Source organism: Pelophylax lessonae, assembly GCF_965119305.1.
Source record: "Pelophylax lessonae genome assembly, chromosome: 1".
In the NCBI taxonomy this organism is placed as follows: domain Eukaryota; kingdom Metazoa; phylum Chordata; class Amphibia; order Anura; family Ranidae; genus Pelophylax; species Pelophylax lessonae.
Genome location: NC_138768.1, coordinates 243,238,766 through 243,265,155, shown reverse-complemented (window position 1 = coordinate 243,265,155; position 26,390 = coordinate 243,238,766). Strand labels below are relative to the sequence as shown.

At 44.9% G+C, this 26,390-nt stretch overlaps 1 protein-coding gene across 2 annotated transcripts in view; it reads right to left on the bottom strand.

Moving 5' to 3' along the window:
- Positions 1-26,390, bottom strand: part of GLT1D1 (glycosyltransferase 1 domain containing 1) — a 270,809-nt gene that overhangs the window by 154,739 nt on the left and 89,680 nt on the right. For both annotated transcript variants that reach the window (XM_082244140.1, XM_082244141.1), the window contains exons 5-6: positions 20,696-20,732; positions 20,290-20,346 (exon numbers count right to left, since the gene is read on the bottom strand). In XM_082244140.1, the coding sequence (XP_082100266.1) occupies positions 20,290-20,346; positions 20,696-20,732 (94 nt within the window). The remainder of the gene's footprint in view (positions 1-20,289; positions 20,347-20,695; positions 20,733-26,390) is intronic.

Below are 26,390 nucleotides of genomic sequence, written 5' to 3'. Positions count from 1 at the left end.
ATGAACACAACCATTAATAGAGATTAAAACTGACAAGTGTATTACTTCCTTGAGCTCTCTTGCCTTTAGAGTGAACATTTGTAAACAGTTCAGTCTGCCTTGTTATATCTACTTTCTGACAGAGCGCTCAAATAAAAGATCCGTGCTTCCATGCGCCTGCATACTTCCGTAAGCAACAGAAGAACATTTTCTCTGGCATGTACACAGGACTTTGATCAGCAAATATTTCATTGTTTATGAAGAGGTAAGAGAGGCCAGAGAACTTCAAACCTGAACAGCAGAAGACTACTTGAAGTTAACAAACTGTATTGCTTAAAAACAAAGTAAAACATAAACAGGAAATAATGATTACATAGAATTGTGTACCGAGTCTGAATGAAGAGCCTGGAAATATTGATCTGCTAAACAATGCAAAGAGACTCTCAACAGTATTGCTGTTCAGCTGTCTCAAGACTTTAGTATGTTACAAGGACTTTGTAATTCCATAAAAGGTTATCAATGCTGAACTCCAGAATGCCAAATAATATATCTATTAATTTAGTTTTTTTGTAGAATCATACTTACCTAGGTCTGATGATGCATCTGTCCCCAGCCAGCTCTAACACTGAGAACTGAGCAATCCAACACCGCGGTTTGCTTGGCTCTCAGAGCTCCGTGAGCAAAGTGCTGGTGACAGTCAGCGGCTCTCTGCTCTGCCCCCCCTCCTCTTGCGCCAGTAGTGCTGGGCTGTGGAGGGAGTGGCTGGCTCAGGCTCTCAGCAGCTCACTGGGAGGCTGAGCCGGGTGCCGGTCCAGGCATGTAGGTGGATCCCAACCATATGGTTGCGATCTTCCCCGAGCCGGCTCTGTGTGACGTCAGCAGACACCGGACTTCAGCCCGCTGTCAGCTAAAAACGGGTCATAGGAGTGCAAAACTTACTGCACTCCTGTGATCCATAGAAGGAGTACAGCCAGAAGAGCTTTGGGTGTACTCCTTTAACCACTTCACTTCTCACACCTGTTCACTCCCTATGGATCAGAACAATTTTTACATTTCTGCTATGGACCTGTTTATTCAGCAATAACGTTGTCATTACTAAAGATAACAGTGTAATAATACATATAATGTTTTTTTTTTTAAGGACAAAACAAGGCTTTTTTATTTTCATGATTTTCTTTCACAATGCTAAGACAATAAAATGCTACAATGCAGCAATGTTAGTTCAAAAAATTCCAAAACTATGATTCTAGTACAAAGCATTGCAATGTTATTTACAAATGAAATAAAGGTTTTTATTTATTTATTTATGGAAAATGTGTTAATATATGTTAAATGTGTAAAAACATTAACAAAAAAAAGAAGGAAAAAAATAGATGAAGGGAGAAGGAGACTAAGGAGTTAATCTCCCTGGCGGTCTGATTGTGCCAGAATTTTCGTGCTAAATGCGGTACATTGTTTTGCATGGAAACATGTTGTTTTATATATTTTAGGCCTGTAATTCTTAGGAATATCCCACTTAAATCTGTCCAAACGAGAGTCTAGTAGACATCCCAGGTATGATAAAGTTTGAAACACAAAATCATAAATTATAATAACCTCCCTAGCGGTATTGCAGAGTGTGGCTCGGGGTTAATATAGAGTACCAAAAGCGGTAACCCTTAGCCACACTCAGGATTACCCCACAATAAAGCTCACCTTCCCCTGCCATCCCCCGCCGTCCTCCTGCTGTCCTCCCGCTGTGTGCTTGGCCGATGCCGGCACCTGTCTTCCGGTTCCCTTCCCTGTGAGCATTGCGACGCGGGGGGGGGGGTGGAACCAGCGGCAATTTAAAAAATGTAAAACCGAAGAGGACAGGCGCCACTCAGTAACAAACAAAGTTTATTGCACAAAAGACATAGCACACTTACATAGAAGTTAGGTTCGGGCTTCTCCTGATAGCTTCTCTACCCCTGTATGAGGAAGGAGCGCTGTACGCATGCCCTGAAACGAGTTACGTCATCACAAGCCGACGAGCGGTTCACCGCCGTCTGTGGTCTGATCCTGCTCCCCTATTGGATTCCATTCTAGCGGCGTCATCTCCCGGCTGCTGGTCCGGCTGACAGGAAGAAGCGCCATGCCATACAGGGATAGAGAAGCTATCAGGAGAAGCCCGAACCTAACTTCTATGTAAGTGTGCTATGTCTTTTGTGCAATAAACTTTGTTTGTTACTGAGTGGCGCCTGTCCTCTTCGGTTTTATATGTGCCAGCGGGATTTCGGCTTTTGCCTGCCTACAGTGCTGCCCTCAGAATCAACATCGGAACTTTGCTACATTTGGAGTCTATGTACCTCTCTCCATTTTATCCACATCCCAGTACGGGTCCCACTTGTGGGCACAAGCGCCCAACACATCTCTTTCTTTGTTCCTAAAATATGTAAATAAACCAAATGACATGATACAAAGTTATTATCCTACTTGCTTTTCTCTTTTTGCTTAGATGTGAGATCTGAGGTCTTTTTGACCCCAGATCTCACATTAAAGAGGACCTGTCCTGCTTTTTTCTATTACAAGGGATGTTTACACATAATACTAAGGTTAAAGCGGCCCGTCCCTCCAAGCCCATGCGCAGAAGCGAACATATACGCAAGTCGCGCCCACATATGTAAATGGTGTTCAAACCACACCTGTGAGGTATCGCTGCGATCGTTAGAGCGAGAGCAATAATTCTAGCCCTAGACCTCCGCTGTAATTTTAAAATGGTAACCTGTAAAAACTTATAAATCCTCGCCTATGGAAATTTTTAAGTACCAATGTTTGCCGCCATTTCACGAGCGTGTGCTATTTTGAAGCATGACATGTTGGGAATCTATTTACTCGGTGTAACATTATCTTTCACATTATATAAAAAAAATGTTTAACTTGTAAACATGTGTCAGAAATAGGCCTGGTCCTTAATACTCTATGTATTTGTAGATATAATGGTATATAAAAAAATATTTTTGTAAGAACTTACCGTAAAATTATTTTCTCTGAGTCCTCTGACAGTCGCAGCCCGTTCAGATGTTCTTCACTATTGGGTAATGCACCCTCTCTGCAGGAGCAGGCTAGGTAGTAAAAACTTGACAAACAAAGTTAAAGAAAGACACACCTCTAGGGGGCTGTCCCTCTCGACATTACCCTCAGCTATTCAGTGCTGCTCTTCATTTTCGTAGCAAGCAGTATAGAAAGACAACGAACCCCAAAATAGAGGGGCGGGGGCTGCGACTTTCAGAGGACTCAGAGAAAAGAATTTTATGGTAAGTTCTTACAAAAATTATATTTTCTCTTACGTCCTCTGGACAGTCGCAGCCCGTTCAGATGTTCTTCACTATTGAGATGTCCCAAAGCAGTGCAGGTGTGAGGGGTGGGAAAAGACGCAACCAAAAGAACGGCAACGTGTCAACAAGGCCAGAGAAAACGTAGCCAACAGGGCAACAGAAGCTCAACAGGAGCTAACCCCAGAACAAAAATCACACCACGAAGAGAAAAAACATGTCTCTTCAACAAAACCGCCGCACTCAAAACTTGCGGCCAAAAGGAAGCATCCGAGGATGCCATCACGCCAAGTCTGTAGAATTTTTGTGAAAGTGTGCACAGACGACCAGGTCGCCGCTTGCACACCAGAGCCACAGAAGCATGATGGCGAAAAGCCCAAGAGGCACTCACAGCTCTAGTAGAATGTGCCCTCACAGAGAAAGGAGGCACCTGACACTTCAGTGAATAGGCCTGAACAATAGTCTGTCTGATCCATGTGGAAATGGTTGCAGCGGACGCAATCTAACCCTTCAGATGTCCTAAAAGACTCCGTGGCTGACAGGTAAACCCTGATCGCCTGGACCACATCCAATGAATGCAAGGCAAACACCTTGGGATGCTTGGGCTTCGCACAAAGCGAATGCAACACAATATCCTAGTTGAAGTGGGAATCCGACACCACCTTAGGGAGAAAAGACTGAGTTGGTTGTAGGAACACTGCATCCCTATGAACAACCAGATCAGGCGAACGGCAAGACAGAGCCGCCAGTTCAGACACTCTGCGAACAGATGTGATAGCCACCTTTCCCACTGCCATGTACACTTTCATCACTCCAATCGGGTTATCCACCCCACATCCCCCTTTAGGGAGTCACTGGTATTGCATACCAGCCCTTCTCTGGAGAAAGTCCAGAGAAGGGCAACTAAACTGATTAGGGGGTTGGAGGACCTTACCTATGAAGAGCGGCTGCAATCGCTCGATTTATTTTCCCTGGAGAAAAGACGTCTGAGAGGGGACATGATAGCAATTTATAAATATCTTAATGGGGATCTCAGCTTAGAAGAAAAGCTGTTCATTCGAAGGAATTGCATGAGGACTCGAGGACATACAATGCGATTAGAGGAGAAGCGTTTTAACCTCAGGCAACGTGGGGGGTTCTTTACTGTTAGGGCTACAAGATTGTGGAATTGTCTACCACAAGAGGTGGTTTCTGCGGGTAGTATGGTGACTTTCAAAAGACTCTTAGACTTACATCTCAAGGATCAGGAGATTGAGGGCTATGTTAGATGATTACAGTCACACACACCTACACAGGTTGAACTGGATGGACTATTGTCTTTATTCAACCTCGCCTACTATGTAACTATGTAACTATGTAACTATGAAAAGGAGCCCTCCAAGGCGTAGCCATATGACGCACCCCTTGCATAAAGGTGCGAATCAGGGAATTAGTCGCCATGGGACGCTGGAAGAAGAACAGCCAAGACTGATAATTGACCTTTGATCTGGTCCACACCTTCCTGCAGGAAGGCCAAAACCCTAACCACCGAAAAGGAGCGAGGGTGAAACCCTTGCTACTCACACCAGGCAATATACACCTTCCAGGTACAATGGTAAATCTTCCTGGAGGTGGTCTTCCGAGCCTTCAATAAGGTAGGAATGACAGCAAATGAGAGACCACTGTCTCTCAACACCTGGCTTTCAACAGCCATGCCGTTAAAGCCAGAGACTGTAAGGCAGGATGGAAGATCGGCCCCTCGAGACAGCAGATCTTCACTCAGAGGTAGCCGCCAGGGAGGCTCTATGACCATTTGCACAAGGTCCGCGTACCAAGACCGACGAGGCCAGTCTGGAGCTACCAGAAATACCTGCACCTGTTCCAACGCCAACCTGTGGAGGAATCTGGACAACAGTTTGAATTGGAGGGAAGGCGTAAATCAGCCGATACCGGTGCCAGGGCACCGCCAATGCGTCCCTGGCGTCCGCCAGAGGATCTTGGGCCCTGGCCACAAACCTTCCCACCTTTTTGTGGAGACGAGTCCCCCACCAGGCACACAGGGGACGAAACACCTCCGGATGCAGGGACCATTCCCCCTGATCCAAGGACTGATGACTGAGATAGTCCGCCTGCCAGTGCTCCACTCCCAGAATGTGAACAGCGAAGATAGCTGGAACGTGTGCCTCGACCCAAGTCAGAATCACGACTACTTCCTTGGCCGCCCGGGCACTCCAGGTGCCCCCTTGGTGATTGATGCAAGTCACAGCCGTGGCATTGTCGGTTTGAACCCGAACCGGGCGTCCATGCAACCAAGTCGCCCAATGAAGCAGGCAGAGTTTGATCACCCTGAGCTCCAGAATATTTATCACAAGGAGGATTCCACTGTTGACCACGTCCCCTGGGCACACAGGGTGTTCAGTACACCACCCCAGCCCATCAGGCTGGCATCCGTGGTGATCACCATCCACAACAGGGGCAAAAAAAGCTTGCCCTGGCTCAGAGCAGGTGACAGAAGGCACCACGAAAGCTCCGACCTCGTGAGACGGCTCAAATATATCATCCTGTCCAGGGACTGTGGATCCTTGTGCCATCTGGCAAGAATCTCTGCTTGCAGGGTCCTTGTGTGAAACTGTGCAAATGGGACCACCTCGAAAGCTGAAAACATCAGCCCAGGGACCTCATGCAGGTCCATAGGGAGGAGAGATCGTTGCCTCTGAGGGACCTGATCTTCGCCCTGTATAGTCCGAAGTTTGTCCTCCGGGAGAAACACTTTGTCTGAGCGGAGTTCAAGACCATGCCCAGGTAACTCAGGTGGACTGAAAGGGGTCAGTGCCGACTTCTGGGAATTGATGGTCCACCTGAACCCCTGGAGCGTCTGAACCGTGACCGTCAGATCGCTTGACAGAGTGGCACACAAGCTCGCCCTCAACATGAGGTCGTCCAGATAACCGAGGACCGCAATCCCCCTTTGCGCAGCAAACCAGCACCATATGAGCTACAGATGACGCCCAAGGGGAGGGCGAAACGCGTCTAACAAAGTAGAGCATACAACGGCATTTCCTGGCCGGTGGAACGCATGCTGCAGGAGCAGTATCCACCGTGCCATTACAAGCTGTTTTTAAGAGTATAATTGTAAGTGAATTTTTATTTCTTCAATAAAGATTGTTCAAACGTATTTCACTATGGCGAATTTCATTTTTATGTGTCACTGAGGAAAACACAGCCAGCATTTGCATATAAGCAGCCTTTGCATACCCATACGTGAACAACCATTTGGACACAGACTCTGGCTCAGAGACCATTCCAGAGAGGGCACAGCAGCCCCGCAAAGTCTATTGTGTTATACAGGCTCTATAATGAAGTTGTTCCGGTGAGTAGGAAAGCAAAGGGGGAGCATGAGCACTATTTGGAGATTGGAGCACAGAACTATTTGCACCTATGAACAGCATATATTGATTTTTGGTGTACACTTTATTCATTTATTTGGAGGATATTTCTGCACTATATGTGGCACAGATTGCACTATAGCACTTTATAGTAATTTTACTTGATAACTTAATAATTTGTTTATTGTACCGAGTTTACACATTTAGCAGCGCTGACATTCACACACTCTCACTATCCTTAAAAGTTTAACTCTTTTGGGTCTCCCTGGCAGCAGAGTTTGTCTTCTCACCTCTCTTGCTTTTTTTCTCTCCCCTTAAGCCCATGTCCACATTGGTCCATTTTGACATGCAATTTGAAATGTCAAATCGGAGCCAATTGCCGGCAATGGCACCGTCCGAATCGGTGCAACGCAGACTTTGTGGCGATTTGGGGGGAGGGCGATTTCCATAGACATCTGTGCAGGAACCTGCACAGATGTCTGTGAAATCACCCCCGAATTCGGACTGAATTGCCGGTTTGAAATTGTGCGAGTTCAGCTGAATTTCAGTGTAAACCTAGGCTAATAGGTGTTCCCTCCATGCAGTCTGTCTTATTCCTCTTGCTTTCTTCTTCCTTCAGCGACAGTAAATCATAAAGATGTCAGCTGATTGTCCTCTATTGACTCTAGTTTTAGGCTAGACATTGCTGAGAATAGAGAACAACTGAGCATGTGCAGGATGAGACAGCGCATTACAGGATTCTAAACAGTAAAATAACTTTTTTTACAAAGCTATACCTGCAATGAGGCCAGCCTAAAGTGATCTATCAAGACTTAACTTTCAGACTAAAGTTTAACTTTAACTGCATTGATTCCAAGGAAAAGGCAACTACAAGTTGTAAATACAGTTTGTGCTGTTCTATACAAACCCATCAAAAAACATGTCGGTGACAGCTGAAAGCAGATTCTAGGGAAATCTCTCATATGAATACACCCAGGTACATAAATAGTTAAAACCAAGTCAGCCTGGCAGAATCATGTTCTCATAGGGAAAGATTATTTCAATCCAAGAATAAATCGGTAGTGTCATGTGCGGTGATTTATGATGGATGTTATAACCTGGCACTGCTCTGTTTAAAACTGGGATGCACGTACTGAATAATGACATGTACTTAAAAATGTGATGAACCTGCTCTGTGGCAGCAGTTCATTTGTTAGACACAGCAGGAATGCTAGTCAGGCAGATTACGGGAAAATTTATGCAGTCATCCTTTAACAACTTCATTCCTGATAGTTAGCAATTCTGTTCTTTCACTGTCCAAAAAGTAGCATAGCCCTTCTGTAGAGAAAATTAAAATCTACAGCACCGACTGGGAATTAGCAATAAACTTCACCTTTATTTTGCATGACAACATTTTTCAACCAGCAGAACAGTAGGGTTTCCGGAAATTTCAGATGCGCCATTATTCTGCTGCTGTTGCTACACCCACTCTTTCATGTAAGTAGCAACTGCTTGGGCGAACCAAGGCACTTGATAAAGCACGCCTAAATACAAAAGCATTACCAACACAAAATACAGACCCTGCACAAAAAAAAAAAATGTAATTGTATTTCAAGTGTATAATTTCCATTTCACACTTATGATTGCAAAGTAATTGAAATGTGGAGAACAAAATGCTGCTAATCACTTCAGTGGATTCTAAAACATTAAGACAGCACAGATTCAGCCGACCAGGGAAGAAGTTACAAAACATATTGGCCATATGACATGTGATATCAGCCCGCTTAGCCCAGGGCAAGCAAGAAGCTGTGGCATGGTTCTCTATGTTTGCAGTTCTCTCACAAGACAGAAAAAGGAAAAAAGAAGATTGTCCCCCTCACAGCTTTACTGGCAATCAAATATGGCAGCTACATACCACAAGAAAAGCTGGGCAAGTGTTTGTATGTAGCTAAATTAAATTGTATCTGTACACACAGTACATTTTATATAACAAATTTTATATATATATATATATATATATATATATATATATATAAATAATATATTATTTGCAGTACATACTGTATAGGTAAATATGTTTTGGTTGAGGTGTTCCATCACAATGGACATACAGATTTGCTATGAATGTACAAATCACATGTATGCATTACAATAAATGACCAAACTAGAATTATGAATTAGGGTCCTTTCACACGGCCACTCCGTGTGTCCGCAAATCATCCTATTTTTTTGCGGATGATTTGCGGACATAATGTAAGTCAATTGCACTGCGGATGTCAGCGGAATACCATCCGCTGACATCCGATTTTCTTCCTTTCAGTTCTGTTCCGTTTTTTGGAACGGAACAGAACCCTATTTTTTCATCCGTTCAAAAAACGGAAAGGAAGGAAAATCGGATGTCAGCGGTGTCATCCGCTGACATCCGCAATGCCATAGACTTACATTATGTCCGCATATCATCCGCAAACGGATGGGATGATATGCGGACATACGGAGCGGATGACACAAATGTCATCCGCTCCGTGAAAAAAAAAAAAAGTCCCGCAGCGGAGGAGAAATCCGGAGCGGCCGTGTGAAAGAAGCCTTAATCTCAACATATCCTTCCATGTGAGGGTTCCATGTGAGTTCAAATAAATGTCTGCGTCTTCCAAAGGCCCCTTTCACACGAACGATCCGATCAGATCCGCCTGTCAGTTTTTTTAGGTGGACCTGATCGGATCCTCCATGAATCCCTATGGGGCAGCGGACGTCAGCGGAGACATGTCCGCTGACACCCACTGCCATCCGTATCGGATCCTGTCCGTGAAATCTGGACAGAAGGAAACCCTATTTTCCATCCGTCCAGGGGATTGGATCGGATGGGATCGGATGAGAGCGGACAGGCAGTCTGCACTCATCCGATCCCCCATAGAGAGAGCGGACTGCTCTGATAAAATCAAATTTTATCAGTTTAGGGCAATTTGTATTCTGCTACATATTTTTGGTAAAAAAAAAAAAAATCCCAAAAAGCATATATTAATTGGTTGCGCCAAAGTTATAGCGTTTACAATCTATGGGATAGATTTTTGGACTTTTTGTTTATTTATTTATTTTTTTTTAGTAATGTCGGCAATCAGTGCTGCCACATAATCACGTAGATCTACCTGATTATGCACAGCCGAGCCGTCCTGCCGCAGTAAATCTGCGCAGGGTGGTTGGCAAGTGGTTAAAGAGTACCCTGTGTGACCGCATGCTTCTAGTCAGTTGCTACTCGTATTGCAAGACATCGCTCATTTATCAAGTTAAAATGTATAAAAAACATTTGCTCGTCTTATAAAAGAGTCCTGAGATAGTGGGCAGAACCACTGTACATGTTTGGGTGCCATTATTCTTTAATGGCACCTCAAAGCGAAGTGATTTTGCCGCGATTGTCGAGTGACAATCGCATTTTTTACAAATCGCGTAAAGCTAGACGCCCGAAAAGGAGCAGGAGCAGGGCCAGAACAAGGGATGGGCAGAAGGAACGGCTGCCCTGGACACTGTGGTATCATGTGAGGTGGGGGGTGCCACAAAGAGATTGGGGGGGAGGGGGTTTGTGTTGGGGCAATTTGGGTTCAACGGGGGGTAAGTATTGTTCTAGGAGGTGAAATTGGGGGGGGGGGGGGTTGTGCTGGGAGTAATTTGAAGTGGGGGTAGAAGATGTGAGAAATTTTAGGGGTAGAGGATTTGTGCTAGGAGGGGGTAATTTCTTTTTTGAGGGGGGGGGGATTTGAGCAGGGGAGCATATTGGTACTTGGAGTAGGGGTAATTTATTTTTAGGGAGTAAGCATTCAGAGTGCTCAATGTTTTTGTGGGGGGGGGGGGTGAGGTGAATTTTGCTGACACAATGCTCATACATCTCTGGGGGGGCGCAGTTTGGCATGTTCCCCCCAGGCTCTAGATGACCTTGTCACGCCACTGAGCAGGAGGTTCTTTTTCCGAGCGACAAAAACGTGCATAGGCCAGCCCATTAAAGTGAATAGGCCGCCCCATGCGACGCACAGAATCCGGAGAAAATCTAATGTCAATGAGGCCTTAAAGAGTTTGTTACTCTAAAAAAAATAAATAAAAAAAATTATCCAGTTCCCTTAAAGCATTTTATACATCACAGTGCTTTTGCTGTGTAATTTGGTCCCTTCTACCGGAAAAACCTGGCTGATCCTGCCTGGCTATTCACTCCCCTCTGTCAACTGACCACGATAAATAATTTCAGAACTTTTTCCACCTTTACTGTGACCTAAAAACTGTACAACTCAATTGAAAAACAAATTGAAATCTTTTAGGGGGGAGAGAAAAAAAAAATAATGTGGTTGCAAAAGTGTGCATACCCCTCTTATAACTGGGAATGTAGATGTGTTCAGAATTAAAGAGGTTGTGAACTCATTAAAAATTTTTTTTTTTTTGTCCAACCTGAAAGAGAAACACATAATGAGCTAGTATGCATCGCATACTAGCTCATTATGAAATACTTACCTTAGAACGAGCCCCCGCCGTGCCGCCCGCTTACCTGTATGACGGGCGACATGTTTAGTCGCCCGTCTTCCGGGATCGCGGCATCCGGCCATCTGATTGCCCGGACCCGCGATTACGCCGACGATCACGGCACGGGGCTCTGAAGGAACGGCACGAGCGGCCGTTCCTTCAGACCGCATGCGCCAGTGATGTCACTAGCTGCATTTAAGGTAAATATCTCCTAAACGGTACATGTTTAGGAGATATTTACAGAACCTATAGGTAAGCCTTATCATAGGCTTACCTATAGGTAAAAGTTGCAGAGGAGGGTTTACTTCCTCTTTAAACAATCACATTCAAACTCATGTTAAATAGGAGTCAATACACACACATGCAAAAATTTATAGTGCCTCTGATTAACCCCAAATAAAGTTTGGCTGTTCCCATAAGTCTTTTCTGACAATTTCTTAGTCGCATCCTACAGCAAAATCCATTGTCCGCAGAGAGCTTCTATAGCATCAAAGGGAACTCATAGTTAAAAGGTATTAGTCCGGAGAAGGGTACAAAAGAATTCCAAGGCGTTATATATACCAAGGAACACAGTGAAAACAGTCATCATCAAGTGGTGAAATTATGGCACAACAGTGACATTACCAAGACCTGTATCTCCCTCCAAAATTGATGAAAAGACAAGAACAAAACTGGTCAGGGTGGCTGCCAACAGGCCTACAACAACATTAAAGGACCTGCTGGAATATCTGGCAAGTACTGGCTGTGTGTTACACGTGACAACAATATTCTTCATATGTCTGGGCTGTGGGGTAGTGGCAAGACGGAAGCCTTTTCTTACCAAGAAAACATCCAAGCCCAGCTAAATTTTGCAAAAACACATCTGAAGTTTCCCAAAAGCATGTGGGAAAATGTGTTATGGTCTGCTGAAACCAAGGTTGAATTTTTTGGCGATAATTCCAAAAGATATGTTTGTCGCAAAAAATTGGATTTTTGACTTACCGTAAAATCCATTTCTCCGATGTTCATTAACGGACACAGCTCCTGATCTTACAAAACCGTTGGGTTATACTGCCCCCTACAGGAGTAGGACACTAGGCAGGAAAAGAATCTGGCTATGCCTATGGGCACTTCCAGGGGGTATACTCCCTCTCCCTGCTATAGATACTCAGTTTTGTTACAAGCAGTGTCAGAAGATTTACAACTCAACAGGGGGGTGAGTGCTGTGTTCATCAATGAACATCAGAGAAAAGGGTTTCACGGTAAGTAAAAAAAAATATTTTCTCTTTCGTTCATTGATGGACACAGCTCCTGATCTTCATAACTATTGGGACATCCAAAAGCAGTGTTAAACATGAGGGGTGGGACACAGCAAAAAAAAAAAAAAAATCCCCCCACGCTAAACAGTAGCCAACCAGTAGCCAACCAAAACAACTGGAGCCTACCTGAAAAAAAAAAAAACATTGTGAAACTTTGTGAAAGTGTGCACCAACGACCAGGCGGCCGCCTTGCAAACCTGCGTCACTGACGCCTGATGATGGAAGGCCCAAGAGGCATTGAGCGCCCGAGTAAAGTACACCTTGAAAGGGAAAGGAGGAACCTGACCCTTGATGGAATAGGTCTGAATCACCGTCTGTCTGATCCATCTGGAAATGGTCGCAGAGGAAGCGGACAACCCTTTCCAAGGTGAACGACAGGATAACGCCACCAATTCCGACACCCTGCGCGCAGAGGCGATAACCACTAAAAAAGCCACTTTCTGAGACAGCGTAAGCAAGAGATTATCCCGAAGATTCTCAAAAGGAGGCTTCTGGAGGACCAAAAGCACCAAACTGAGGTCCCGAGGTGGCAACGGGGACCACACTGGAGGAACCAAATGTCGGACACCCTGAAGAAAAGTACATACCAGGGAGTGTGTGGCCAAGAGTCGTTGGAAGAAGACTGCCAAAGCCGACCCCTGACCCTTGATGGAACTCAAGGTCAATTTCTGTTCAACTCCCAATTGAAGGAATGTCAAAATCTGAGCCACCGAGAAGGAGCGAGGATGAATCCCAAGAGAATCACACCTTGCAATGTACGTTTTCCACATACAATGGTAGATCTTCCTAGAAGTAGATTTTCTAGCTTTTAACAGCGTTGCAATCACCAGCTCAGATAAACCTCTATCCATCAGCACCTCGCGTTCAACAGCCAAGCGACTGTAAAGCAGGATGGAAGATTGGTCTTTGGGACAGCAGATCCTCCTTAAGAGGAAGCTTCCAAGGAACGTGGGGGACTGGCCACACCAGATTGGCGTACCAAGCCTGGCAAGGCCAGTCTGGAGCCACTAAGCTGACCGGAATCCCTTCTGCCTTGATCCTGCATAGAAGTCATGGCAGAATTTTGAGAGGAGGGAAGGCGTAAATCAGACGATGCTGACCCCATGGGGCCACCAGCGTGTCTGTGGCTTCTGCCAGAGGATCCCGTGACAAACCTGTGCACCTTTCTGTTGAGCCGAGACGCCAACAGATCCACCTCGGGGATGCCCCACCGGAGACACAACTGATGATACACCTCCAGATGAAGGGACCACTCCCATTCGTCCAATGCCTGCTGACAGTTTTCCACCCCGGGAATGTATACGGCGGAGAGAATGCTGGTTACCTCCTGAGCCGCCCGGACACATTTTGTGCCCCCTTGGTGATTGACATAAGCCACGGTCATGGCATTGTCTGATTGAATGCGCACTGGACATCCCTTAAGACGATTTGTCCAATGGTCAATGCAAAGTCTGATCGTTCGGAGTTCAAAGACATTGATCGGTAGTCTTGACTCTTCCAGTGTCCAGATCCTTGCCGAGGATGCCCCCCAGCCGGACAGGCTGGCAGCCGTGGAGACTACTGTCCAATACAAAGGGGAGAAAGGATTTGCCCAGCCGAAGCACCCGAGAACGAAGCCACCATATAAGGGACTCTTTCGTTCCCTGGCTCAGCCGGATCAGATTGTCCAGAGACTGTGTAGTCTTGTCCCATTTGACCAGAATCTCCCTTGCAGGGACCTCGTATGGAACTGTGCAAACGAACTTGCCTCAAAGGTAGACACCATCAGGCCCAGCGCCCGCATTCAAGTCCGGAGGGATGACCATCTGCTGGACAGCAGGAGACAAATTGCAGCCTGCAATGTCTGGAGTTTGTCCAGAGGAAGGATCACTCTGGCTAAGGCCGAGTCCAGAGTCAGACCCAGTAGCTTTGTGGACGGAACCAGAGCAGACTTCTAAAAATTCAGAATCCAGTGCAACTCCCTCAGAGTTTGTATGGTGATATCCAGGTTTTCCACCAGAGCAGTAGGGGGCTCGTAGAAGGAGATCATCCAAGTAGCCCAGTACCGCGATCACCCATTGGCGTAACAACGCCAGCACCGGGGCTAACACTTTTTTGAAGACCCGAGGAGCAGAGGCGAGACCAAAGGGTAACGCAACAAACTGATAATGCTCCTCTCCCACGGCAAAGTGGAGGAAGCGCTGGTGACCGGCACATATTGGAATGTAAGGGTAAGCATCCTTGATGTCAATAGAGGCAAGAAAATCTCCCTGATGCAGGGATGCAACCACCGTGCGAATGGACTTCATCCTGAACTTCTGCAATGCAGTTCAGCACCTTGAGGTCCAGGACTGGACACACTTTGCCTTCCTTTCTGGGAACTGTAAACTGGTTTGAGTAAAAACCCTGAAAACATTCTGAAGTCAGAACCGGGACAATCACCCCTTGAAGCAACAAGTCTTGTACAGCCCCAAACAGATCCTGTAAACGGTGTGGGGACAGGCGCAAATTGGAAGGAAAGAACCTTGCCGGGGGACAAGAGTGAAACCCGATCTTGTAGCCAGACTGTCCACAGGCCCAGAAACCACCAGCAAAGACGTTCCCCCCACCTCCGATACGGGTGAGGGCGCACCTTCATGCTGAAGGAGCTTTGTCCACGGGTCTGGAGAAGCCCACTCTCGGGCTTGCCAGACCAGGTTCCTTTGAATCCTCCAGAAGAGTGTATATATTGCAGGTTACAGCCTCCGGCTTCCTGTTAGCTGGATCCTTAAAGGCCGGGGACTCTTCAACCGGAATCATAGTTGCCTTGTTCAACCTGGAATCCGGAGGGTCCACCACCGGTGGAACAGTCCACTTCTTAAAAAGGAACTCCCCATAGGGGTAATGCCTAGTAAATCACTTAGGAACCCCAAGGGGACGCTTTGGTTTTCCCCACTCTTTAGCGACAATTCTGTCAAAATAGGAGGAGGAAAGGACACGCCTTTGCTCTTCTGGATGGCTTGTGAGTGCCAAAGTGCATCCTGCATCTTCAAGGTCTCACTCACAGATACAATCAGTGCTTTCACCAGCACCTTTTCGGGCGCAGTTGCAGATGTGGAGGAATCATCCTCACTATCTGTTGATTCCAGGCGCGTGGTCGCAGACGCAGCAGAGTGACCCACGTTAGCGGCAGCCGAATCAGATTCAAGATCTGATGAGACAGATGAGGCAGGGAAAGGCAGGGGGGCGATTTTTGCTAGCCCGTTGCCTGAAAACCACCTCCACCTGGGACACAAAGGACTCCAGGACTGCCTTCAGTGCATCGATAGGTGGTTGGGACCCAGAGGGCCCTGCAGCCTCAGAGAGGGGGTCAGATAGGGTGATGTGTGCCAAAGACTCCATGAGTCCCACCAGGGGGACCCCAAAACACTGCAAAGCACAACCCCCACTGCATTGGCAGCACCACCCAGTCGCCAGGCACAAGCAATAAGCGATCCTTGAGCAGAGAGGGAGAGAACCTCACCAGACTCACCACCCAGCAGAAACAGGCACCCGCAGCCAGCAGGATAATCTACACTCCATGTGCGGTGATCAGTAAGTGAAAGGATCAAGGAGTCAGCACCAGGGGATGAAGTTGGGCTCCCACCACTGAAATCGCAGCCCGCGGGGCTCCACTGTCATGCCCGCCGCTATTTTCGATGACAAAACCACCACAAAATGGCCACCAGACTACAAAAACATGGCCGCCCTGCATAGGAATACACAGGTTACAGCAAAGTGGTGACACCACAAGGCTCCCCGGGTCACAGGAGAGATCCCTAGGCTTCATGGACAGATGGCGTCAATCGTGTGCGGCGGCAACCAGGTGAGGAGTACAAAGACAAGTGTGTCTTGCCTACATTTAAGCGTGGTGGTGGGAGTCTCATGGTCTGGGGCTGTATGAGTGCTGCCGGCACTGGGGAGTTACAGTTCATTGAGGGAATCATGAATGCAAACATGTACTATGACATACTGAAGCAGTACATGATCCCTTCCCTTCGAAGACTGGGCCGCAGGGCAGTATTCCAACATGATAACCATCCCAAACACACCTCCAAGACAACCAACTGCCTTGCTAAAGAAGTTGAGGGTAAAGGTGATGGACTGGCCAAGCATGTCTCCAGACCTAAACCCTATTGAGCATCTGTAGGGCATTCTCAAACGGAAGGTGGAAGAGCCCAAGGTCTCTAACATCAACCAGCTCCCTGATGTCATCATGGAGGAGTGGAGGAGGACTCCAATGACAACCTGTGAATCTCTGGTGAACTCCATGCCCAAGAGGGTTAAGAAGGCAGTGCTGGAAAATAATTATGGCCACACAGAATATTGAAACTTTGGGCCTAATTTAGACATGTTCACTTAGGGGTGTACTCACCTTAGTTGCCAGCGGTTTAGACATTATGGCTGTGTGTTGAGTTATTTTGAGGGGACAGCAAATTTACACTGTTATACAAGCTGTACACTCACTACTTTACATTGTAGCAAAGTGTCATTTATTCAGTGTTGTCACATGAAAAGAGAAAATAAAATATTTACAAAAATGTGAGGGGTGAGATACTGTGTATATATATATATATATATATATATATATATATATATATATATATATATATATATATATATATATATATATATATATATATATATATATACACACACACACAAATACACTGCTCAAACAAATTAAAATAACACTTTTTAGTCAGAGTGTAGCATTAAGTCAATTAACCTCCTGGGATATTGATCTGGTCAGTTAGGTAGCAGAGAGGGTTGTTAATCAGTTTCAGCTCCTTTGGGGTTTTTAAAATTTACAACAGGTGCACTAGATGGGCAACAATTAGACAATATTCAAAACAGGAATGGTTTTACAGGTGGAGGACATGGATATTTTTTTTCCCTACTCCTCTTTTCTGTTTTTTCACTAGTTGTACCTTTGGCTAGGGTCAATGACACTTGCATGAGGCAATACCTGGATCCTATAGAGGTTGCACAGGCAGTCCAACTCCTTCAGGATGGCACATCAATACGTGCCAATGCCAGAAGGTTTTTTCACTTAGATTTTTTGGGTGTCTTTGAATTCAGCCCTCTGTAGGTTGATCATTTTCATTTTAATCAAATAATGTGGCATGCTTTCGTTGCTAACATAATCTAGTCCACCTAGTCCATATCAGTATAGATATCCAGCAAGATATTTTTCCCCTTAAGGTCTGATGTGCTTTCAAAGTGATCCTTTCATTTTTTTAGCAGTGTATATACACACACATACACACACACACACACTCATGTAAACAAACATTTTCAAACATTTCATTAACATTTTTTTTGTTTAATGAAATAAACACTTTTTGCGCAAGCACAGATAACGTTTTTTGCAGGACACCGGGATACCAGGAAATTTCCAGGTAGGCCAGCAAGTCCCCTTGCCCTGGGGCTTGCTGAAAATCAATTACACCTGTAAAAAGCCCGACATGTACACTGCGCATGCGCCACTGCACGGGAAAGCCTGTACACACTCGGCTATTCTCGGGCAGACGGCACATGTGCGGTGACAAGATGGCACCAGGCGGTGCCATTTTTAAATGTAAGGCACCTCACCAAAGGGTAAGTGAGACCCCTCCGCAGCCTCTGCATCTCCTGCACCATGCCTGCAGCCCCTGCATCTCCTGCACCATGGCCGCAGCCCCTGCACCATGCCCGCAGCCCCTGCATCTCCTGCACCATGCCCGCAGCCCCTGCATCTTCTGCACCATGCCCGAAGCCCCTGCATCTCCTGCACCATGCCCGCAGCCCCTGCATCTCCTGCACCATGCCCGCAGCCCCTGCACCATGCCCACAGCCCCTGCACCATACACGCAGCCCCTGCATCTCCTGTACCATGCCCGCAGCCCCTGCATCTCTTGCACCATGCCTGAAGCCCTGCATCTCCTGTACCATGTCCGCAGCCATGTCTTTAGAAGCATACTGATGATGCCTCTGATGACGTCATACCGATGAAACGCGTAGAGCGCCATTACGTCACTTCCGCGTTCGGTCTGTGGAACGCATTTGCATTACGGAATTGCCGTTTTTTATTACGCCTGTTATACATCTGTGTATGTGAGTATATTACATGGTTTCTTTAATAAAATTACCCATGCGGATTTACACTATGTGGCTTTTCCATCTCTATTCATCTGCGTCTGCTAAATTGGACGGGCATCCGTGGCCTATGCGGCTACGTTTAAGAACTTCAGGCATACCTGCATCAGCCATACCCATCCAGAGATTGGGACGGGATATCCCTGTAGGGACCTCAGGCCTATCTGCACCAACTAGATCTATCCAGTGGTTGGGACATGACACCCCTGCAGGGGTTTTCCGTTCTGGTGAGTGCGGTCCTGGGAGAGTGGGGAGCACGAGCACATTTACTTCACCACCTACCTTCAAGTTTTGCCTGGGACTGGCATTTCTATGAACTATTTTTATTAAGGATTAATTCAATTTATATTTATTTATTCACACACTGTGCCTGTAGCACTTTATTATTTTTGGGCATATCACCCAAAAATTATTTTGTGCAGTGATCTACAGCACTTACCACTTTTTAGCACCAAGTCACATTCTGGAGTAGTGTCAATGGAGGATTTTTATTGATTGCTTTTAATGTAAATTATTTATTTATCCAGGATTTATTTATACAGTATGTACACATTTATCCACATTTTCACTCTTTAACTTATGACTACCGTGTATATTATTGTCTTTTGCAGTGGTCACTAACACTTTTTCACCCTTTAGCACATGTCATTTTAGTAATATAAATATTAGTTTTTGATGTATTTATTAATTATTTATTTACTACTATCCTTTTCATACGAGGAATACTAAGGCTACGTTCACATCTTGGCGTTGCTATTTACAGGCGTTTTTTCAGGCGTTTTTATGGGCGTTTTTTCAGGCGTTTTACAGGCGTTTTTGTGCAGGCGTTTTTAGGTTGAAAAAAATAAAAACACCTGTAATCTGCCCAAAAAGAAGCTCATGTACTTTTTTGAGCATTGGGCGTTTTGCTTAAAACGTCAAAATGCTCAGATATGAACAGGGCCATTGAAATGAATAGGATTTGTCTTGTTGGGCGTTTTTTGAGCTGATCCTAGAGCAGAAAAACTCCCCAAAAACGCCCCAAAACGCCCCAAAACGCCTACATGTGAACTTAGCCTTATTTATCCATTTAGCATCTTATCACGTGTGACACCCACACATTTTAAACAGCAATTATACCTTTTTTATTTTTTATAATTTACTTTTGCTGGTTGTAGTTCACCAGACCTAATCAAAACATTCTCCCTAGGCATCGCCACCCATTCCTCTCCTATTTTTTTGTTCAGCACAAGCAACACTGCTTGGGATTTCTAGCTAGCAGACATAGCATTGTCAGGGATAACAGGAAATAAGGAGATCACTGGCAAGAGCAACAGGTAGTTTTTTGTTACTGTTACTTATTACTATCCTATTACTTTGTATTATTTACTATTACCTTTAATGCAAGAAAACATGGTGAAATGTACATGTATTACAGAGATGTACCACACACATTTCTTTTTATTTTGCCCAGACATGCACTTGAAGCCAAGGTCGGGAGATTGCTGTGGTTAAAAGAAAAATTTACAGGCCAACATTACCTCCATGCTTCCCCAGTGAGCCCCCTGAAAATCATAGGCAAATACCATCTGAAAAGTACTCCGCTATGTTTTATATTGGGCTCCTGGGGCACATCAGAGAAACATGGTGACACTGATAAGGTATGGAGCCATTATGGAGGACATGTGCTAAACAGAACCTGTATTAAGTGTACTACATTGAATGGCTGACAGGTTAATGATAAACTTACTTTTGGTTTACCTGCATTTTGAAGAAAGTCTTCCCAATCAAAATATACATTTGGCATTGTCATAATTCCTGCCAAGACAAAAAAAAAGATCTAAAACTGACAAATATGAACACTTCAGATGAATTAGAAAAATTAAAAAAAAGACTTAAAAAGACAGAACCTCCTCCTCTAACACTCATAACTTGGAGAGGTTTCTACATTACTCTTTAATCCTTTCTGATTAGTTATGTTAAGTAGTAAAGCAGATGGCAGGTTGAAGGTGCATTATTAATATCTCATGCTCATAACTAGCAAATAAAAAATGAAAGCACCAAAATGTGCTAATACAAATGTTACTGTATTTCCAAACTTGGATAAATACATGCATCTTTTCATTATATAGAAACTGTCGCATTTAATAACAATAGAAGTTCTTACCTTGAGGTTGGATGTGTATTTTATAGATTGCTTGCGGCTATGAAATAATGACAAAAGAGAAAGAAGCCTTTTTTTATTACAGAATAAAACATCATAATTTATATATTGGAGAGCGTACTCTCCCACTAGCACTGTAGTGAAAGCCAGTCATGCAGAAAGTTTGAGACCTGCAACAATAAATGTGATGGTGACAATTTATTTTCACATTTTCATAAAATGTTGATGTTTTTTTTATTTATCTAGAAATCTTTTGAAGAAAAGTGTTATACTCATGTTTACACGGGCATCCGCATACACCACGGCACAGCCATTCGTGTCCAAGAGCAGCTGTACGTAGCACCTGGCTTCCCAGGCAGGGGAAATACACCGGGATTTACATTCCATGGTCTCAGATGCTCATGTGCAAAAGGCCCTACTAACAAGATATTTAACCTGTTGTTGCGCAACACATGTGTCAGCAAAAGGGTGGGCTTTAACGTCCACACACTGCACATATGCATCACTAGGCCTCCAATGTTCCTGTACTAATAGCGCACGCACTGCACACTCAGCACAGAAACTGAGCTATTAGAGACAGCTCTCAGTTTTGACTAACTATTGGCAGTCAGCAGGACTAGCTCCCAGTCATGTGACTGCTGTCACAGCCAATCACAGTGGTCACATGATCACTGATCCTCCCTGCCCCCCGGGTGTTTAGGACTTTTTTAAAGTGATGGTGGGCCAGGCAAGAAGGTGTTAAAGAAGAAGGTGTTAAAGTGACCCTTCACAATCCCCATATTAAATGAAATGTCAGCCTGAGATTTATCATCTAAGAAGCTTTCACGAGGTCCTGAGGACCCTAAATTCTGGGGCTCAAAATCATGAAAATATCAACCACAGAATGAGCAGTCAAATGCTGCCCCTTCACCTCCCACTGCTCCCTACCCTACAAGACAGGGCAATTCTTGACATTTTATTCTTCAATTCCTATTGGTCGTTCAAAATGAGGGGAAGCCTCAGTGTCCATTGGCAAGTTCCTAGGCACAGGAATGAGCAGCCCTGGCCTTGACTTTTCTTTCATAAGTCGGTATATATAAATGCCAAAAGATTCACCGATCTCAGAACACTCTGAAAGTTAGATGAAGTGAGCTTTAGGTTTTACTGAACAAGGGGCTTGTCTGACCTCTGCAAACAGACCACTGCCTACATACGCTCTTTATTCTTTTTTATTCCAACACGCTCTTTATTCTCCAATTCCTATCGGTCGTTCAAAATGAGAGGAAGCCTCAGTGCCCAATCACAAATTGCTAGGCACATAAGTGGGCAGCGCAGGCCTTGCTCTTAATGAGACGTATGGTGTCCTGGGGTATATCCTCCTAGATCTAGACTAGGGTATCATTGAGCTACTGAACAGACTGGGGTGCCATCTGGCTGCGTAAGATGGACAGAAACATAATGTCCCAGAGATGTTCTATTGGATTTAGGTCAGGCGAGTGTGGGAGCCATTCAATGGTATCAATTCCTTCATCCTCCAGAAACTGGCTGCATAATCTTGCACCAGGAGGAACCCAGGACCCACTGTACCAGTGTGGGGTCTGACAATGGGTCCAAGGATTTCATCCCAATGCCTAATGGCAGTCAGGGTGCACCTGTTGCTACTTTCTCTAACACCAAAGCAACTGAAACTGATTAACAACTCCCTCTGCTACTTAAATGACCAGATCAATATCCCAGAAGTTGAACTGACTTGATGCTATACTCTGAATAAAAAGTGTTCTTTTCATTTTTTGAGCAATGTATATAGCCGTTTTAAACTGGGAGTTCATCTGGGGGTCAAACCCGTCAGCGATTTCGAAATGGGAAACTAAGAGTCCTGCCTAAAGCCTTATACACACAATGAAAATATTGGGAAAATGATCGTCAGTTCTTCTTTTTGCATGCTAGTCTCATATCGAAAAACCAATAGGTTACTTAGGGTACTGAAGTTATAAAAATTCCTGTACGACAGAACACGACTTTAGAAGTGATGTGTAATGTGTTGTATTGTATTCTTTGGTTTCCGAGCATGCGTAGTATTGCTCTTGCGGTTTTTTTTTTTTTTTGGACAAATACTGTACTGCGAAAAATGTTCAATCTGGTTATGTACGAGAAAAGTTTCATGTTTGTTCCTTCAGATAATTTCAAATTAACAGTTGTGATCGGCTCTCGAAAGCTGTGTACTTATGAATAGATTATTACATTATCTCACGTACACATTCAAAGCAGTATTTTTCAGCCAATTTTCTCATTGTGTGTACTGGGATTAAGAAAAGGCAACAGATGAAATTATTATTTACCAGAAAACTACAATGTAACCCTGTGAACAGATCTGAGATTGCTCACAGATAGGTAACTGACACTGGACCAGAAGAAATGTGTTAGTAGCAACAATGCCAGATTTTATTAATTTAGATGTAGTAAAGGCCCACCTGTATACATAAAGCTGAAGATTTAGACTACAATCTTTACTGAAGCTAAGCATTATTGCCTTTTATATTCTGTAATTACATCCCGCAAATTGATATTATTATTCATTATTGTGCTTACAATAAAAGCCATCATTAAACTGCAGATTTGTGACCAATCTCTAACTGTTGAATCATACAGCAGAAAATTCATAATAACCTAATAAACTACAAGGTAATTTGTGCTTCCCCTGGCATTAAACATTGCAATCCATGACAACAGAACATTCAGGTCTTGGATTGTATGGCACTGGGTGCATGTGCAAAGATTTTATAATTGGCAGCCAAATTAAGAAATAAAAGCTTCTAAAATCAGAAAATCCAATCACCAGATATTGGGCTTGAAAAATTGGATTTTTGTCTTACTGTGAAATCCTTTTCTCGGAAGTTCATTGACAGACGCAGTCTCTGTTTTTCATAACAGTAGGGTTATACTGCCCCCTAAAGGAGTAGGACGCTAGGCAAAAAAAAAGTTCTGGCTACGCCTATGGGCAGTCCCAGGGGGTATACCCTCTCTCCCTGCTAAAGGATGACAGTTTTGTATCAAAGCAGTGTCAGAGAAAACAATACCAACCCAACTGAAAATAAAGGGGCGGTTACTGCGTCCGTCAATGAACTTCAGAGATTTTACGGTAAGACAAAAATCCAATTTCCTCTATCGTTCATTGACGGATGCAGTCTCTGTTCTTCATAACAGTAGGGACGTCCCAAAGCAGTGCCTTAAAGATGAGGGGTGGGAACAGCAGAAAATAATTCCCCAAGGCTGAAACATAGCCAACTAGGCAACATAGGACTCATCAGAACAACAAGATGTGACCCACCTAAAAAAAACATTAAACACCCTCAAGGGAGACTAAAAACACCCTTAAACAGCAGCCTGCAAAACTTTGCGCGGAAAGGAGGCATCTGCAGATGCCAGCACATCCACCTTATAAAACTTTGTGAAGGTATGAACAGACGACCAGATAGCCGCCTTGCAAATCTGAACCACAGATGCCTGATGGCGAAAGGCCCAGGAAGCACTAAGGGCCCGAGTAGAATGCGCCCTAACAGGGAAAAGTGACCCTTAACTGAATAACCCTGCACAACTGTATAAAAGTTACGCACCAGGGAATGGGTGGCTAGTAGCCTTTGGAAAAAAATCGCCAAGGCCGAAACCTGACCCTTGATAGTACTCAAGGCCAGTTTTTGATCAACTCCCCACTGAAGGAAGGCCAAGATCCGAGCCAAGGAGTAAGAGCGCGAGGGAACCTCAATAGACTCACAGAAGCAATATACGACTTCCACGTACAATGATAGATCTTTCTAGAAGTCGGTTTTCTCACTTTTAGCAGAGTGGGAATCATTGCACCAGACAATCCCTTGTCCTTCAGCACCTGGCTTTCAGCAGCCAAGCCGTCAAAGCCAGTGACTGTAAAGAAGGATGGAAGATCGGCCCTTGAGAAAGTAGATCCTCCCTGAGATGAAGTCTTCAAGCGAATACCCTGAACAGGTCAGTGTACCAAGCTTGGCGAGGCCAGTCCAGAGCCACAAGGATGACTGGAATCCCTTCCGCCTCAATCCTGCGAAGAAGTCTTGGCAGCAACTTGAGAGGGGGAAAAAGCATACATCAGCTGATACTAAGCCCACGGAGCCACCAGCGCGTCTGTGGCATCTGCCAGAAGGTCACGAGATCGGGCCACAAACCTTTGCACTTTCCTGTTGATCCGAGACGTCAACAGATCTACAGTATCTCACAAAAGTGAGTACACCCCTCACATTTTTGTAAATATCTTATTATACCTTTTCATGTGACAACACTGAAGAAATTACACTTTCCTACAATGTAAAGTAGTGCGTGAACAGCTTGTATACCAGTGTAAATTTACTGTCCCCTCAAAATAACTCAACACACAGCCATTAATGTCTAAATCGCTGGTAACAAAACTGAGTACACCCCTAAGTGAAAATTGTCCAAAATGGGCCCAAAGTGTCAATATGTTTTGTGGCCACCATTTTTTTCCAGCGTTGCCTTAACCCTCTTGTAAATGGAGTTCACCAGAGCTTCACAAGTTGCCACTGGAGTCCTCTTCCACTCCTCCATGATGACATAACGAAGCTGGTGCATGTTAGAGACCTTGCGCTCCTCCATCTTCCATTTGAGGATGCCCCCCAGATGCTCAATAGGGTTTAGATCTAGAGACATGCTTGGCCAGTCCATCACCTTTACCTTCATCTTCTTTAGCAAGGCAGTGAGCGTCTTGGAGGTGTGTTTGGGGTCGTTATGTTGGAATACTGCCCTGCGACCCAGTCTGTGAAGGGAGGAGATCATGCCCTGCTTCAGTATGTCACAGTACATGTTTGCCTTCATGGTTCCCTCAATAAAATGTAGCTCCCCAATGCTCTTCTCCTGCAGCATTCATGCAGCCCCAGACCATGACACTCCCACCACCATGCTTGACCATAGGCAAGACACACTTGTCTTTGTACTCCTCACCTGGTTGCTGCCACACACGTTTGAGACTATCTGAACCAAATAAGTTTATCTTGGTCTCATCAGACCACAGGGCATGGTTCCAGTAATCCATGTCCTTAGTCTGCTTGTCTTCAGCAAACAGTTTGCGAGCTTTCTTGTGCATCATCTTTAGAAGAGGCTTCCTTCTGGGACGACAGCCATGCAGACCAATTTGATGCAGTGTGCGGCGAATGGTCTGAGCAATGACAGGTTGACCCTCCACCCCTTCAACCTCTGCATAAATGCTGGCAGCCTTCATACGTCTATTTCCTAAAGGCAACCTCTGGATAGGACGCTGACCACATGCACTCAACTTCTTTGGTCGACCATGGCGAGGCCTGTTCTGAGTGGAAACTGTCCTGTTAAATGGCTGTATGGTCTTGTCCACTGTGCTGCAGCTCAGTTTCAGGGTCTTCACAATCTTCTTATAGCCTGGGCCATCTTTATGTAGAGCAACAATTCTTTTTTTCAGATCCTCAGAGAGTCCTTTTCCATGAAGTGTCATGTTGAACTTCCAGTGACCAGTATGAAATAGAGGGAGCGATAATGCCAAATTTAACACACCTGCGACCTTGTAACACTAACGAGTGACATGACACCGAGGAGGGAAAATGGCTAATTGGGCCCAATTCGGACATTTTAACTTATGGGTGTACTTACTTTTGTTGCCAGCAGTTTAGACAGTAATGGCTGTGTGTTGAGTTATTTTGAGGGCACA